General features: G+C 38.5%; 2 protein-coding genes across 2 annotated transcripts in view; one reads left to right on the top strand and one right to left on the bottom strand.

The window, feature by feature from the left end:
- Nucleotides 1-17876, top strand: part of LOC311610140 (dipeptidase 2-like) — a 564319-nt gene that overhangs the window by 438068 nt on the left and 108375 nt on the right. The window lies entirely within an intron of this gene.
- The window catches only part of NFATC3 (nuclear factor of activated T cells 3), an 88732-nt gene that overhangs the window by 17950 nt on the left and 52906 nt on the right, over nt 1-17876 (bottom strand). The window contains 3 exon segments of the mRNA XM_084861015.1: nt 7843-8850; nt 15338-15464; nt 17331-17386. Coding sequence (XP_084717141.1) covers nt 7843-8850; nt 15338-15464; nt 17331-17386 — 1191 coding nt within the window.

Genomic DNA, 17876 nt, shown 5'->3' with positions numbered 1-17876 from the left:
TGTCCAAGAATGTTCATGTCTAAGGTCTTGAATTCCCATGATGGTCCATTCTGCATGAGACATAATCCAAAGCCTATATGGACAGTACTTAAGGCACCTTTCTGCCTCTGGAATTATTTACCATAAATATGTTTGAGGACAGATGGTACATGCAAGAGGACTCATGAGTTACCCAGAGTCCAATTTAAGGGAGAAGGTTCAGGTCCAGCAGTGTGGCTCCATGGTTGAGCGTTGGCCCACAAACCAGGAAGTCATGGTTCAATTCCCAGTCAGGGCACACGCCCAGGTTATGGTCTGGATCTCCAGTAAGGGGCATGTAGGGGGGAGCTGATTGATGTTTCTCTCTCATCGATGTTTCTACCTCACACTCTCTCCCAACAGCTCTCTAAAATCATCAGAAATGTATTTTTTTTAAAAGGAGAAAGTTCAGTATTATCCACCTCCCCTCAGCCCAGGGCCCCTAACTGATGAATTATTTACCATAAATATGTTTGAGGACAGATGGTACACGCATGTTTCCCAGGAGGAGGACTCATGAGTTACCTCATTTGTGACACTTCTGACCACTGACTATGCATGGATTTCTTTTGTTTTATTTATTTCAATACAATAAACACCAGTGAAATGATTATCCAACATGGGAAAGAGATCACTGATAATAGTTACTTCTCTGCTCTTCCATACCAGCCTCCTGCTGAATAAGATAATCACCTGAATCTTGTGTTTAACATGCCCTTGCTACTTGAAAGCAGGCTCTTCTTCTTGTCACCTATATACAGAACTGCAACAGCTGAGGTCACATCTAGAGTCCCTGTTTACAGTCGAATTAGCAATTGCCCTACATTCAGGATCAGTGTGTTATTGCACAGAGCCTGCAAGTGGCAGTGTCAGTTTTCACCACAGCAGCAGGGCAGGCTATATTTAACATGTACCCTCTTTGCTGAAGAGCTGCAGCTGCGGCTCTATTAGTTTGTGAACAAAGGAGGACAAGTGGGAACTGAGGGGCTCTAATGGAAAATTGTAACTGGACTCAGCTCCATCATAAATTAACCAGGCTTGTATTTAAAGGTCTGTCTTAACACTACTATAATCTTAATTAAAATGCTAAAAAATACAACTGTGACAACTTCTCTATTTCTGCACTGTTTTAATGCTCATCGTTTGACCCCAAAATGGGGACATACACACTATAAAGCACAGAAATGTTTAGGAAAAATTATAGCTCTAGGCATACAAACTAACATATGAGTAAGAACTGATTGATAATTTTATACATATAGAACACATTTTTCAAATGCTACTCTAGCTAGCGAAGAAAAAAGCAAAAATAGTTTTATAGAATGCCCTCATTGATTGAAAAAGTAGATATTACAGCCTTACAAGGAGACTGCTTGAAAGTGAACATGGCTTGGCAAAGGTCAGTATTCTGCTGCTGTTATTACACTAAGGAATCCCCCCTAAGGAGGGAGCCACCCTACTCTGAAACAGAGAAATGCTTCTGGGACTCTTCTGAGCTTGAAAGGCTGGTTATGAAGGACCCAAATCACCTCAATGAAACAGAACAAGGATAATTGTAAAGTTTAATCATGGGTTCCAAAAACAACATATACAAAAAGATTTGAGGGAAAGGCAGGAGGAAGAGAAAGGATGTGATTTAGCCAAACTTATGACCCACTAAACCTCAGGCCATATTGATAAAATCTTCTGCACAAGGAAAGTGACAATCCCAATCCTCTCTGAGCTGGCAAGAGTGTATTCCCTTTCAGATACTGCACTATGAAAAGGAACTAAACACACGGTTCATGTGGAGGAAAACTACCATGTTGGTGAGGGTGAGAGAAGGGTGAAGTTGCTGGAGTGTTTTTAAGACTAGAAAAGAAATCAAGATTTCACACATGTGAAAGGCTATTATAGAAGAAGATTTGTTCTATATTAATCCAGAGGCATCAGAGCCCACATAAAACAAGGGCAACTTGAACTCAAAGGTCCCGAGATGTTCCAAAGAAGTTGGCGAGGAAGAGACAAACAGAATATATTATCACTAGGGTGAACTCTGGCGTGAAAGAGAAGGATGGAGTAGAGACTTAAAAACTTCACTTATGCCCTCGTCGGTGCGGCTCAGTTGGTTGGGCATCATCCCGTGTACCGAAAGGTTGTGGACTCATTGGTAGGGTCACACAGGAGGCAGCTGATCAATGTTTCACTGTCACACTTATGTTCCCCTCTCTCCCACCCTTGCCCCTCTCTCTAAAAATCAATAGTCTTTTAAACAAACAAACAAACAAAAATAGATAAAACTCTATACTGAGAATTTTATAATCTTAATATTGCCTTGACTCCTCTCGCAAACCCAGACCCTACAGAGAAAATGGTACCTCTTTAATCTATTCTACTTGCTCTACCCCTGAAGTTTCAACCTGCAGGTTGATGAGAAATATGATTGCAGATATTGGAAAAACTCCTAGGGTACTGAATTAGGAGTCAGGAGACTTGTGTATTAGTTTTTACACTATTAATTCAGTATTTTACCCTGGATACATACTTAAGACTCTATAAAACTCAGATCTTTATAAAATGACGAAGCTGTATTAGGGTATTTCCACCTATATAAGTCTTGAATTCTGAGCTGAGGTGCACTAGTATCTTCTCTGTTAAATCTCACTGAATTTACAATGAAAAGTTAAGGTGATAATGTCCATATTTCTAAAACTAACAGTCAAGTAATACTTGAATGATTCCTAACAAGCTCCATCCTAGTTAAAAACTTCAAAAATAGCCCTAACAGGTTTGGCTTGGTGGATAGAGCATCAGCCTGCACAGGACTGAAGGGTCCCAGGTTTGATTCTGGTCAAGGGCACATGCCTGGGTATTGAGCTCGGTCCAACCTGCAGAAGGCAGCCAACAATGATTCCCTCTCATCATTGATGTTTCTATCTCTTCCTTTCCCTTCCTCTCTGAAATAAAAATATTTTAAAATAAATAAAAATAATATTTTATTTGTGTTTTAGTCATTAACTTGATTAAAAAAAGAAGGGGGTAAACACCATAAAACAGAAACAGGATTAATAGGTGTTATAAAGATTAGAAAGTATTTTTATGTATTATAATATAGCACAAAATTTTTAAAAAATTGTTTCCTCTGGTTATAGAGTAGAAACTGCTTTATACTTAACGCTGAACACAATGTAGAAAAGTTAACCTAAAAAGAGCTCAGATTAATTGGGAAGTTCACTTTTAAGTGCTGTGGAGGAAAAGAAAAGCAGGTTCTATGGAAAGTAACTTCACAGGGTTATCTGATCTTAAAATCCTAACTGGGCAGGTCCTGTTGGGTAGTCACACCCCAGGCCTAAAACTCTTTAGAAAAAGGGAAACCTTTTAAGCCAGCCTTATCCATTGTTCTTGTATGTCTAGGTTAACATACCTTTGAAATACCATAAGTCATACCCCTGGAAGGGGGTATTAACCCTCAAGAGAGCACATCATCTTGTTAACCTGTAATCCAATTTCTACTTTGTTTTTGCCAATCTTCCTACATGTACTTCCCTCCTTAATATCAAATGCATAAAAGCTGCTGCAAAATTGTTATCCTTAGGAGCATTTAAGATCTTTTTAAAAATATATATATATTTTATTGATTTTTTACAGAGAGGAAGGGAGAGATATAGAGAGTTAGAAATATCGATGAGAAAATCACCAATCAGCTGCCTCTTGCACGCCCCCTACTGGTACATGCCCTTGACCAGAATCGAACCCGGGACCCTTCAGTCTGCAGGCTGACCCTCTATCCACTGAGCTAAACCAGTTTCGGCAGAATTTGAGATCTTATGTCCTGCTATATGTAATCAGTTTGGCTCAAATATATTCTTATAAAAATTCTCTACAAGTTTCCACACTTTTGATATCAAAAGTGTGAATCCTTTTTGGAATGTTTAATGGCTTACTTTCAAAGGTAGCCAGAAAAGAGACATTCAAATACTATGGAGTTTAAGATCTTTTGAGATATGTTGTTTTTAAAATGAATTTATATTAAAACTTTGCATAACTATAATATTTTCTAAGAATCTAGAGATTTACCTTCAAAAGCAAATCCAAATAATATAATCAACGAGTCAGTCAGCAAATATTAAAAATTCATTTGGGAGTTCAAGTTAAGTATCAAAAATGAAATTTGTAAAAATTATACATCAAATAAACCAAGGTGCCCTGGAGGACATTTTAGTCCCCTCCCCCTCCCCCTTAATAGCCACTAGCACTACTGAGCTTCTATCAGGTCTCCTGATAGGTGGCAATGAGGGAATTCAATAGCCAATCCTTGTCTTCTATGGGGCTACAATCTGGGAACTTTTCTTGATCATGTGCCCTACACAATGAATGGAGCGAAAATAAAATGGCTTTTGTATTTGCTCTCATAGACCTCATTTTTACAGATTCTGTTTTTGTAACACATCCTTACATGATCAAAAAGTGAAATAAAAATTTCAAAATCCTTTTCTAGAAGTCCAATTTGCTGCCCCTCCACCCCAAGTCACTCAATTTGTGATGAATTAGAAAAAAAGCAGTTCCAGCACTGATCTCTTTGTAGAAGACAAAGATGTCTCCTTTGGAAAGAAAACAAATATCCTTTGAAACCTATCCAATATATCTCATTTCTTCAGTTTCATCACAAATGGGTAGTAAGTTATCATTCAAGGTCTCAATCCTTTGTTTTAGGGATTAAAATTCTAAATATACCCAGGATGAAACTGAGGATCTGAGGAAGAAAAAAAATTCTAAATATAAGCCTTGAAAGCACTATAAATAGCCTAAAACTGCCAAAAGAATAAAATAACATTTTAAAAATCTATATATATTTGGAAAAGCCTTTATTTATTTCAAATCTATTTTGCATCAAAGTAGTAGCCTACTCTTAACCTGATGTTCATTATTATTAAGTAAACAGTGACCCTTAGGCCAGCTGTACATAAAGAGAACACTTATTACCACAGCCCCAAGTACTCCCCATATCAATGTCACAGATCAGATGCAGTTGTGAACTTATGTTCAAGTAGTGAAATTCTGAACACACATTCACACTGAATGTTACACTATTCTCTAGGAATTAAAAAAAGCTTGAGGGATCCCCGTTAGCACAGCTTTCTAAACACCATGCCTGCTGCTGCTGGGAGGCAGCTGTAGGGCTGTAAGAAAAAGACTAGACTGAAAGATCTGATTCCAGCCTCAGCTCTGCTACTTACCAGTTGTGTGACCTTCAGAAATTCCAGTTCTTTAAAAGATACTATCTACCTCGTACAGAATTATTAAGGATTAAATTAAATAAGAAATAGGAAAATGTTATATAAATTGTGTTGCTTCAGTTTATACAAATACCTTCTGTTTACCCACAAATTACCTGGCAAATCCCCTTGTGGCTTTGAAAGCCATCTTCTACTAAGCTATTTGCCCTCCAACCACAGACAATCAGATATAGCTCTGCTTCTCAAGTTATCTGATTTGTCCTCTGATCCTCATTCACTTAAAACATACTTATCTCAAGGTCAAAGGTCATCTCAAGAACACAGGCTAAATCCTTATAGAATACTAGAGGCCCGCGCACAAAATCTGTGCATGGACAGGGTCCCTAGGTATGGCTGGCGATCAGGGCTGATCAGGGCCTTCTGGTTGCTGCCCGGGGCCTTCCTTCCCCGGATGCCGGCCAGGGCCTTCCTTTGTTCTGCGCCACCCCATGGTGGTCAGTGCATATCATAGTGAGCGGTCAAACTCCAGGTTGGTCAAACTCCCAAGGGGACAATTAGAATATTAGCCTTTTATTATATAGGATGTCACAGCTCTGTGCTGATCTCCTAAAGTGCTTCTCTTACATTTTGATAGCGACTCAGATCTCACAGCATTAATAGATCTGATGGTAAAGTCCTCAGAGGGGACACACCACCTTTTGTTTACCTTCCTTTCCCCTTATGTTTAGAATTTGAGATTTAATACCAGCTTTGAAACTAAGTAGTAAAACTCAGCCTCTTCAGATGTGTAAAGGAGATGGCTGAGCTAAAATTACTTTTCTATAGGTAAACACAAAATCAGAGAGAGTAAGCTCTGGATGAGTAGCTCAGTTGGTTAGAGTGTCATTCGGATACACCAGGGTTGCAGATTTGATCACTTGTCAGAGCACATATAAAAATCAACCAAATAGGTGGAACAAGAAGTTGATCTCTCTCTCTCTCTCTCTCTCTCTCTCTCTCTCTCTCTCTCTCTCTCTCTCTCCTTCCTTACCTCCCCTTCTCTCTATCTTTCTCTTTCAAATCAATTAAGAAAAAGATTTAAAAAATCAAACAAAATCAGAGAATTAAAATTCTATATCCATATTTCAGAATCTTTAGAATTTTCATATTGGAGAATCTATATATAAAATCCTAAGCGACTGAAAAACCGTAAGACTGGTTGACCAGTCGCTATTACGTGCACTGACTACCAGGGGGGCAGACGCTCAATGCAAGAGCTGTCAGCCCCATCAGGGCCAATCAGGGCCAATTGGTGCCAGTAGGGGAGGGACCCCACCACCCATGCACGAATTCAGGGGCAGATGCTCTGACCTGTAGGTTAGCTTGCTGCTGGGGTCTGGCAGATTGGAACTGAGTTAGATGGGCTGGACAAGCCCTGGAGGCCTCCCACAGTCCCTCTCCAGCTGACCAAACTCCCACATCCCTCCCCAGCCCCATTGTCCATCAGCGGGGTCCCTCAGCCTGGGCTGCACCCTCTCGCAATCCAGGACCTCTTGGGGGATCTCAGAGAGCTGGTTTTGGCTGATCCCACAGGCCAGGCCAAGCCAAAGGACCCCACTGGTGCACGAATTTGTGCACTGGGCCTCTAGTACTTACATAATAGCTTTTACTGAATTCCTACTTAAAAAAATGTTATTACCATATAAATGATGATAAAGCCAAGAATAAGCCCTTAAAATTATTACATGATAATTCTATTTGGGTGAATTTTCAATTATTGAAATAATTAATATTCCAGTTTGTTCCCAATATGTTGATTTCATAAAAACAGAGGCCTACTTAACAACTTGCTATATTTATAATAGTTCTTTTAGCTTGGTGCCAACAGCTGTACCAGCAGCAGCAAACCAGTCCAATCTTATACCATCTCCACAATCTGACTCAGCAAGCTAGCAGGGCCACAAAGGAGCAGGTTCTTTACTTATCTGAGTCTCTTCAAGAACAAAAAACTCTAAATACATTCGCAGTATACCCAGTATCTAACTCTGCCCTGCAAATAGATGGCATTCAGCAATGTTTATTGAATTAACACCCCTGAATTCCACTCTCTAGACTAGGGGTGTCGAACTCAATCAGAGAAGGGGCCAAAATCTAAAATCCAGCCTAAATCTCGGGCTGAATGGTTTACTGAACAGTCATAAACTGACAATGTCATAAACTGACAGCGGAGTGCAGTGATGACAGCGCGGTGCGGGCCACATTGCAAGGCCTGGCGGGCTGGATTTGGCCCGCGGGCCTTGTGTTTGACACATGTGCTCTAGACACTGTGACCTTACTATACGTTCTGGAAGAAAAGATGCCCAGTAAATCTCATGTCTTTAGTTCCATCAAAATGGGTGTTAGAATATCACTCAAAGTCTCACACTTTACAACAGATATTAGTGTTAAAATAGACTTGAAAGCATAGATCTTCTTATCTGTTCTCAAAATCAGATATCAACATATCTCAAGTAACAACTTATTAAAAAGCCAACTATATGCCAATAAGCAATCTGTGGTAGCTTTCTCATGACTCAGAGAAGGAAGTTCCTGGATCTTCATTGCTTCAAGAACATAAAGATGAACTTACCATCATCTAAAGTGATGTCCTGTAGACCAATTGTTGAAAAGTTAGGTTCTTGCTCTTCAGGTTCAGGTTTAATGTTCACAGTTGCCTTATCAGATGGAAATGAAGCTGGATCACACAAATTGTGACATATTAAGGATGAAGGTGCAGAAAGACCTCCCTGGCCTGTGCTCTGTGCTGGAGTTGAATGTTGTCCAGAATGCATTCTAGTGGCTAGAGTGGGTGATGAGGTGGTTCCTGAGCTAGGAGGTTGGTAAGGCATAGGCTGGAGCTGAGGAGACGGTGGTCCAGAAAGTGGTGAACTGGCCAAGGGATGAGAAGCTGCTGGGGAAACGGTTGTAGCAGACCCTAATTGTGAAGACCCATATGTAATGGACTGTAACTGAGGGGAAGGCTGACCTGTGACCTGGTCAGTCACTGGAGAAGAGAGAGATCTTTGTCCTGTGTTTGAACAATGGTATTCCACTGACTGAAGATGAGGCAGGGTCTGCACAGAATGAGGTGTATGGGCTAAGAGATGTCCTGTTGAGCCTGAATTTGAAGAATGAAAAGGTATGGATGATGGTGGTTGGCAGCCAAGATTTATTAAACTAGGAAGAGCTGCATCTTGCTGAAACAAAACAGGAACAAATTCTTGACTAGAGGCAGCATTAATAGGAAGACAAGTTGGTCCATTATACACAACATTAGTTTGCATAGGCTGATAGGAAGACCCCACTGGAGGTGTTGGTGTGACTTGAAAAGGCTGGTGCATGACTGAAGAAGGTAGCATATGCGGTTCTTTACCAGCACTCTCATCCCTACACTGCAACTGTGGCAGATGAGATGAGGTTACCATGGATGCATATGTTTGCTGGATGGGACAAACCAAGCTTCTCTGTGCTGACAGTACACTGTCACATGGACGTCCTGTATCTGAGGAAGGCCTCTGGGTCTGGGCAGGACGAGGCACAGGCAACGATGGAACTGAAGACAAGTCAATTTCCTCTCTGTGTTCTTGCTTCATCAAAACTGGGGGGAAGAGGGGAGAGAAAGCAGGGGGATGGTTAAAGTAAATATTACCACAATACAAAAAAAATTATAAAAGGCCTTCATTCTAGGCTACACAACTATAGCGTAAATCCAAGCCACGAATTGAAAATTCAATTGCCTGCAACAATGGAGGGAGAATGCAAAAAAAACACAAAACCAACAACAAACAAACAAAAAAAAACCCTATAAAATGCCTTCAGGGAAGGCAGATAATATATGTAAAGTCAACAAGCAAAAGACAACAGGGAGTAAGTAGTTCTTGCTCTAAAGTATTCAAGTTAAAAAAAAAAATAAGTCCATGCTTTTAAGCACTGCAATTTACCGTTTACCAATGAAGATTTCACTTCACCATTCCATCAAGCAAAGCAGAGGCTATGAATATCAGCTATTATCCCTTATCACATCAAAAAAAGTAGCAGAGTCGTGATTTAGGATGAGTCCACCTGATGAAAGGACTACTTAAAGTAGGAATCAATGCATTCTGCTTATTTTGTTTAATATGTATATCAAAACAGAAAAGAACCACCAATTAATTTATTGTGTCAAGACAACAGATTTCATTAGGTCTCTTGGCAAACACATGATTCACTTTTCTAGAAATTATCTACTTTAGCTTCCTATTGAAAGTGCTGTAACTCATTTAAAAATAATTTTTCTGAATCCACATCTCATTCTTCCCTCTAAGTTTGTACTACTTATTAACATAATTAAAAATTCCATGATCTTCCCAAAATGGAAGTACAGCTGGCTCTTGAACAACACAGGTTTGAACTGTGCAGGTCTACTTATATATGGATTTTTTTCAACCAATACCTGTGCTGTTTTTGATCTGTGGTTGGAAGTCCGTGGATGTAGAGGGCTGATTGTATTTCATTTTACATTAAAAGAAAATAAATATGAGACCCAAAGCAAGGTCAAATCTCATCTGGCCATTTACCAAACCCTTACCAAGTACAAGTCTCTTCACATAGGCATGGCCTCAGCCTGTGGTAGTGAATTAAGACAGCCAAGACAGGCCTGATATCTTTTATTGTAGAAGAGGTAATTAATGAAACACTTGTTTCTACACTTTAGTCTGACTTCCTAGTAAGAATAGCATGGGCTTGTCATTCATCCACTTTAGCCTCTAAATCTGGCAATGGGTGAGCCAACAACCCCAAGGACAGAGAGAAAAGTATATCCCCCATCTTCTTGTTGCTTCTGCTATAATGCTCTCACTCCTAACCCAGGCCTCCATCCAGTTTCTGATTCTTACTGAGGTGTTCTAAGTATGGTTCACTGTGTCTACTGGCTCCTGACCTCTCTAATGTCTTTTTTTATTTTTTATTTTAGAAAGGAAGTGAGAGAGAAAGAGAGAAACATGAGTGATGAGAGAGAATCATTAATTGGCTGATGCCTGAAGTGCTACCCTGGGGATCAAGCCCGGGAATAGAACCAACATTTAGCCACTGAGCTACGCTGGTTCATAGGTCGACACTCAGCCACTGAGCCATGCCGACCGAACTCTAATGTCTTTTAATGTATTTATTTTTCTTCTGACTTTGGCAGAACTAGAACTTTCTCCCTGGACCACTGAATTTTTTTTATTTCCTTTCTACTTCAACTCCTACTCTGATACCCAGGAAAGCCACAGTAAATTGTATATCCAGAGTTACAGTTCTACATGAGGAAGAATATCCAAGAAAGCCTACTCTCATCCCTTAATTCTGAATGAGCAGGTGGGGCCCTTGGTTATATAAGCAGTTGATTATCATGCACTAAAAAGGAGATAGAGGGATTAAAAACTATAGCATAACATCCATCTTTTTTGCCTGGTCCAATTCTTATTCTATGTTCCTAACCCTCATCTGGGTACTCAGACTGAGAATTGCTTTGCTAAATCAAGTGTACTTCCACTCAACCAAATCAAGTATCATTCTTTGGTCAATAAGGGATTCAGACATCAACCTGGTCGAAACAAAGTCCTCATTTCTGTTGTAAGGTAATTTATTTTTGTTTGGAGGGAAATATTGTTTTAGAAACCTTACAATTTGTAGAATGAGTTGAGTTTTATTTATTTATTTATTATTATTTTTTTTAAATATATTTTATTGATTTTTCACAGAGAGGAAGAGAGAGGGATAGAGAGTTAGAAACATCGATGAGAGAGAATCATCGATCAGCTGCCTCTTGCACACCCCCTACTGGGGATGTGCCCGCAACCAAGGTACATGCCCTTGACCGGAATCAAACGCGGGACCCTTCAGTCCGCAGGCCGACGCTCTATCCACTGAGCCAAACCAGTCCCGGCTATTTTTTTTTTTTTTTTAATAAATTTTAAAAATATATATTTTATTGATTTTTTTTACAGAGAGGAAGGGAGAGAGATAGAGAGATAGAAACATCAATGAGAGAGAAACATTGATCAGCAACCAAGGTACAGTGGTGCCTCACACAACGAACTTAATTCGTTCCAGGAGCAAGTTTGTTATGCGAAAAGTTCGTTATGTGAAACGCGTTTTCCCATAACAATACATGTTAAAAAAAATAATTCGTTCTGTAGCATAAAATATGCTAAGATGACATAAAAAAGATAAATTTTTTGTTATTATTTTTATTTAGAGACATCTAAAAACATATTTTTTAAAAAAAAAAACACACATTTTTTTAATTTTAAGACAGACTAAGTAGAGTCTACCGAATCTTGCACATCTTCATCCATTTTCTGCTTTTTGGCCGATGGTTTCATGAAAAACCTGTCCAAAGTTCGCTGTGCGGGGCGTTCGTTATGCGAGGCACCACTGTACATGCCCTTGACCAGAATCGAACCTGGGGCCCTTGAGTCCACAGGCTGACGCTCTATCCACTGAGCCAAACTGGTTTCGGCATGAGTTGAGTTTTAGAAACAGATTAACTCTACTTTTTGTGTTGTTTATGCTCCTTCCGAAATTTAGAATATAGATGGAAGGATCCAGAAGAAAAAATAAATCATTGGTTTTGGGGTTTTCAAAGTATGAGAAGCCTCATGAACTTCTTCAAGTGATAGATGTGGAAAAGTAGGATCCAAAGAGTAGAAACTCTCTGGATTTCCTCTTCCAGGATAAGCAGAGTACCTAAGCTTGCTTTCATCTTTTTTTTTTTTTTTTTTTTTTTACTATATATCGGCCGTTGAATAACAATTTATTTGAATAAAATGTTTTTTAAAACTTGAAAACCATTACTTTGGTCTTATATCATTATTTTATGGAGAAGTTAATCAGTGGGTATAGTCTGTGGCAGAACTGAGACCTGATGTCCTGACAGTAAGGCGTTTCTCTCCTAAATGAAACAACCAAAAACCAAAAGTTGGTCTGTCCAGTAAACTACTTAGAATACAATATATTTTCCCACCAGCAAAATATTATGCATGCGAGTCTGGCTCTAATCCTGCCCCTTAAGGCCCATTATTCTAAAACCAAAGCTCAGAGGATACCTCCAGTACAAGTAACTTCTACTCAGCTTCAGAAGGAGGTACATTACCCTTACCACCTTGAGTGATGCTGGGGTGGGGGTTGGGATCCAACATCATAAGTTCTGAAGAGCTAGAGGCTGGGAAGAATTCATTAGGCAACACCATTAGGCAAGAGCTCTGTGCTCTAATAACTATCTTCATTTAACAAAGTAAACTGATTGTGGGACAAATAATGCTAAATATCATTTCTAATTTTAAAAAAACAATTAAAAGCCATTTGCAATTATTTCTCCACTGCATACTGACATTAGTCAGATTCCTATTGCTAAGGGGTTGCCAAAAAGGTAACAAATTGACAAATCCTTTAGTAGAAAACAAGCAGCTTATGAATATCTAAAATTTTTATAGTAAAATTTTAGAAGCTGCTGTAATTGGGTTTTTTCCATCTTGTCTTCTAGCTCACTGATTTGGTCCTCTGTTTCTTGTAGTCTACTCTTGATGCTTTCTATTGAGTTCTTTATAATAGCGATGTCATTTTTCATTTCTTCTTGGTGGTTCTTCATTTCCTCTTGGTTCTTCTTCATATTGTCAAATTTGTCTTCCATTCTTTTTAGCCATCTTATGATCATTTCTCTGAATTCTTGCTCTGAGAGGTTGCTTGTCTCCAATTCGTTTACTTCCTTTTCTGGTGATGCCTGCTTTTCTTTCATGTGTGGGCTATTTCTTTGTCTCCCCATGGTCTCTCTTTTCAGGATGTCTGATTATGTAGTTCTCTCCTTTCCGTGAGTGACTAAAGAACTCCCTTGAATCCAAGTGTTTGCGCCGATTGGGGTGTCACAGCTGTTTGGCGGTCTCCACTGTTGTGGGTTTTTCAAGCCTCAGATAAGATCCACCTTTCCTTGCAAGATGGAGTAGTTTTCCCTCTGAGCCCGTAGCTCTGGGAGAAGTCCCTTAGTGAGACTGTCAAGGATCACATGAGAATGACTTTAAGGGAGCACCAATGTGATAGTCAGTTGATTTCTCAACAGAAACTATCTACAGTAAAATTTTAATAGAAATTATTTGCCACAAACATAAAGGCTAAAATCTTAAAGAATTCATACAAATTAACAAGACAAACAAAGTATCTATGACTTAAAGAGAAGGTCATACACTAGAATATGAAGAAGCTAGTAAAATTATGTAGAACTCTATCCACTGTTGAGGAAAAATAAAAATGCTCATGTTACAAAATTAGTATATATGGGATTGTTCCATTTCTATTTTTAAAAAGTGGTGTCTATATATGGATCAAAAGAATCTATAAGGACAGAATGATAGTTTCAGATGGAAGAGAATTTGGGTGTTTTAAAGTATTTTTTCAACTTGTATTTTTTTAAAAATTCATAGTAATGTATTAGTTTTTCTTTTTAATTTTTATTCAAAACATTGTTTAAAAAAAAAAATCAATGCTACAGAGAGAAAAAAACAGCGATTAACCAGAATGAGGACTGTCCAAACGCTCCTGTGTATCCTTTCTTCCTTGTTAGCGTGCTACCTGATTTGTATTCTGTCAACCATAAGGCCAGTGATGACAGCTGGAGCCCAATGCAATATTTTCTGTACACTCTGAGAGCCCTAATGATTTCCATTCTCATATGGAATGCCAGTTAGGACACTGCTTTTATATTGTCCTCTTAGTTCACAAGCTAATAATGTAAATGCATTATACTCTCCTTTCTGTTTACCATTCAATTACTAGCACTACGATGGTAATAATTAAATCCTCTAATCTGCTAACACTACTGCTTCCCCCTCCCCCAATCCCAAAAGCCCTCTCCCTTCTTGTTCAAGTTAGACTTTACATTCCCAATCTCAACAGCATTGATTACTCTTGAACTGAATGTCTTTAGTTGTTGTCTTTACAACAACTGTATCAAACTTCTCCGCACTCTTCAATGTGCCAAATCACCACACTCTCACAACAGGAAACTCCACATCATTTACAGAAGAAAAAAATTAGATGCAATCATATGGAAACCCCCTAAACTCTCCATATTGTATCAACAAACCTTCCTAATGTGTTCATTTTCTTTACCTTCCCTCCTATTCTTTTCATCTAAGGCCCATTCCAACATCTGTATTTTAAATCTTATCTCCTCCCAACTTTCTCAGAAACTTGATATTCTTTTATCATTATTAATACTCTCTCTGTACAGTAAACATTCTACTTATTTGAATCACCTTTTTAACATTGGGCCTCTCCCATATAAATCTCTCTCTCCACAGGTAGTAATTTGAAAAAAAAAAAATGGTTACTAACATCTTATAGAAACAGAAGAAATATGGGGGAAATAATTTTATTTTGAACTTTTTAATTTGAGTATATATGACATTTAACTGTGTAAATTTAAGATATACAACATGTTATCTTGATACATTTATAAATTGTAGAAAAAATTTTTTAAAAATATATATTTTATTGATTTTTTTACAGAGAGGAAGGGAGAGAGATAGTTAGAAACATCGATGAGAGAGAGTCACTGATCAGGTGCCTCTTGCACACCTCCTACTGGGGATGTGCCTGCAACCAAGGTAAATGCCCTTGACCAGAATCAAACCCGGGACCCTTCAGTCCACAGGCTGACACTCTATCCACTGAACCAAACCAGTTTCAGCGAAAAATTACTTTTGAAACCCAAATTTGATCATGTGACCACACCCCCTTAAAACTCAAGTCTTGCAGTACTAAGGGAATTCACACATACTCACAAACACCTGCCCTTCCTGTAGTACTGGTGATTTTGGTAGCTTTTGAAAAACAGACTTCAAATCTATATTCAAACTTTTAATTTCCTTATAAAAATGACTACAAAATAGCAATTGATATTACATCTAATATTTAAGGTCAACACAAATTTTAGAGATTAGACATATATTGGGATTTTTATAAATTATAAACTATCTTTCCCTGAACATCCTATTATAGAATTCACGGATAACTTTTTCTTCATTATGAAAGAAAGGTCTGAGGCAATCCATCACAACTCCTCTTACCTGGTGTGTAAGTAAAACGTTGAGACTGGCTTTTTTTCCTCTTGCCATTGCAAAGATAAAAGTGCACCTGCACTGCAGCTGTAACTGCTGGGTTATGATATGGAGGAACTTCAAGGACAATGTGAGCCTAAGGAGCATGGAGAGCAAGATTGTGTTACGTTCAGAACTAAAAATGAAATGCACCTGCTAAACTCAGTACCACTCATGAGTCTTATCTAGCCAGGCCCTTCCACCACAGATCATTCTGCATCAACTGATCATGTCTGGAGATTTATTCTATGGATACTTCACTTTAAAGAGATAAGCTCTTTAAAGTAAACCATTAGAGGAAAAATTGTTTTTCACTGACCCAATTTGGTTTCTAGTTGTAGCAGAAATAAAAAGTCTTACTTACAAAGCAGTGAAATACTTTGTTCTACTGAATATTACATGTTACTATACATCTTAACTAGAAGCCTGTTCTGTTTTGTTTTGTAATCTTCACCTGAAGATATTTCACTGATTCTGAGAGAGAGAGGAAGGAAGAGAGAAACATCGATGTAAGAGAATCTTTGATGTGAGAGAGACATCAACGGTTGCCTCTCTACTAGTATGTGCCCTAACTGGGGATTGAACTTGCAACCTAGAGACGTGCTCTGACCAGGAATTGAACCTGCAGCCTCTTGGTGTACAGGATGATGCTCCAATCAACTGAGCCACCCAACCAAGACCTATTCTATTTTTTTCTTGTTTATTTGTTAACCTTCACCTGAGGATATTTTTTTTCCATTGATTTTTAGAGAGAAAAGGTAGGAAGGAGGGAGGGAGAGAAGGGATAGGGAGAGAGAAAGAGAAAGAGAAACATCGATGATGAGAGAGATGCACTAATGTGAGAGAAATCATGAAATGGTTGTCTCCTGTATGCGCCCCAATTGGGGCTAGAGATCGAACCTGCAACCTAGGTAGATGCCCTTGACCAGAAATCGAACCTGTGACCCTTCATTGTTCGGGCCACACTCTAACCATTAACCAACACTGGACAAGGCCCATTCTGTTTTTTAATCAAGTTTATTATTTCCCAAGTTATATTATAGTTTAGATTTCCTTTTCCCCCCTCATTATAGTTTAATTTCTTATCTTAAATTTTATATTCAAATATTTTAAATTGTCAATACACAAAACTTACATCTCTATAAAAATAATTTTACACATGCAGAGTGAAAACCTTTGGCTCCTATCCTTAACCTAATTTCTAGAAGGTCTTTGGAGAGAGCGCACTGTGAAAAGTGGTATTCTCTACCCCAGAGAAAATTCTGTCTCTACTCCGACCAGGAAGGAACCAGCCGTAGCTGGTTGAATCCTGAATGGCCTGATGCTGAGGAGTTGGAAGAGTGTGCTAGCTAAATACAGAAACCCCTGAGGGCTTGTCTTCCTCCTATTTTTCGCCCTCAATAACATGATCTTTTCTGAATTTGTTTTATTTCTTCACTAATACTGAATTCAGATAAATAAATCAATATAACTTCACTAAGAAGCTTCTAATAATTTTTCATTTCTAATTTCTCCTTTCCTATACACCAAAAAGGGGAAGATACCAATTATCTTTCCTAAACTTTAATATCAGAAAGTATCTAGCTCAGATCCAAATTTCTAAATATTTACTTTTCTTTTTTTTTAAAAATATATTTTATTGATTTTTATACAGAGAGGAAGGGAGAGAGATAGAGAGTTAGAAACATCAATGAGAGAGAGTCACCGATCAGCTGCCTCTTGCACACCCCCTACTGGGGATATGCCCGCAACCAAGGTACATGCCCTTGACCGGAATCGAACCCGGGGCCCTTCAGTCTCCAAGCTGACGCTCTATCCATTGAGCCAAACCGGTCCCGGCTAAATATTTACTTTTCTATTACTCAGTAGATAAAAGACTTTTCATCTATACCATAAGCAGCAATATCCAATTTTCTCATTAAGCTTCTAAAATATTTCTAAAAAAATAAGGTGAATTTCTTACCCCTTGACATTTTTCCCTGATTATTTTCCCTTCTACCTCCCATTGAGGCCGTCCATCTGTTGAAAGAAACAATTTACAGTTAAAAGTAATTCAAGTCACAAAGCATATAAACAAAATCTAATGTATTTAGTATCACACATTTATTAGCAAAGGGAACCTGTTTCTCACTAACTTCCATTATGAACATAAAATGTGTACCTATGGGAAGAAAGATCTTGGGCTTCCTGAGTTGGCAGGCTGCAAAGAGTATATTCTACTAAGTGATATGTGAAAATCCTGTGAGAGAATCTTCACCAAAAGGTGGCCAATTCTGCATGTATGCCTTAACTAATGGAAAATTCACTCTCACCAATAACCCATTTCATCTTTGGGTAATAAATCTTTGCTGCTGGGAAGTTCTTTGTGATAAATTAAATCTATCTCTACAATATCTAACCCAACCCAACCACTCTGGAGTGCTTCTCCGTGAGACAAGATTTCAGATGTTTAAAAGCAGCTCTGTTTGCCTGTGTCTCTTCTTCTCCTGGTTAGCATCCCTAACTCTGC

Source organism: Pipistrellus hanaki, assembly GCF_964339955.1.
Source record: "Pipistrellus hanaki genome assembly, chromosome: 15".
NCBI lineage: Eukaryota > Metazoa > Chordata > Mammalia > Chiroptera > Vespertilionidae > Pipistrellus > Pipistrellus hanaki.
This window is presented reverse-complemented; position numbering and strand designations above follow the sequence as displayed.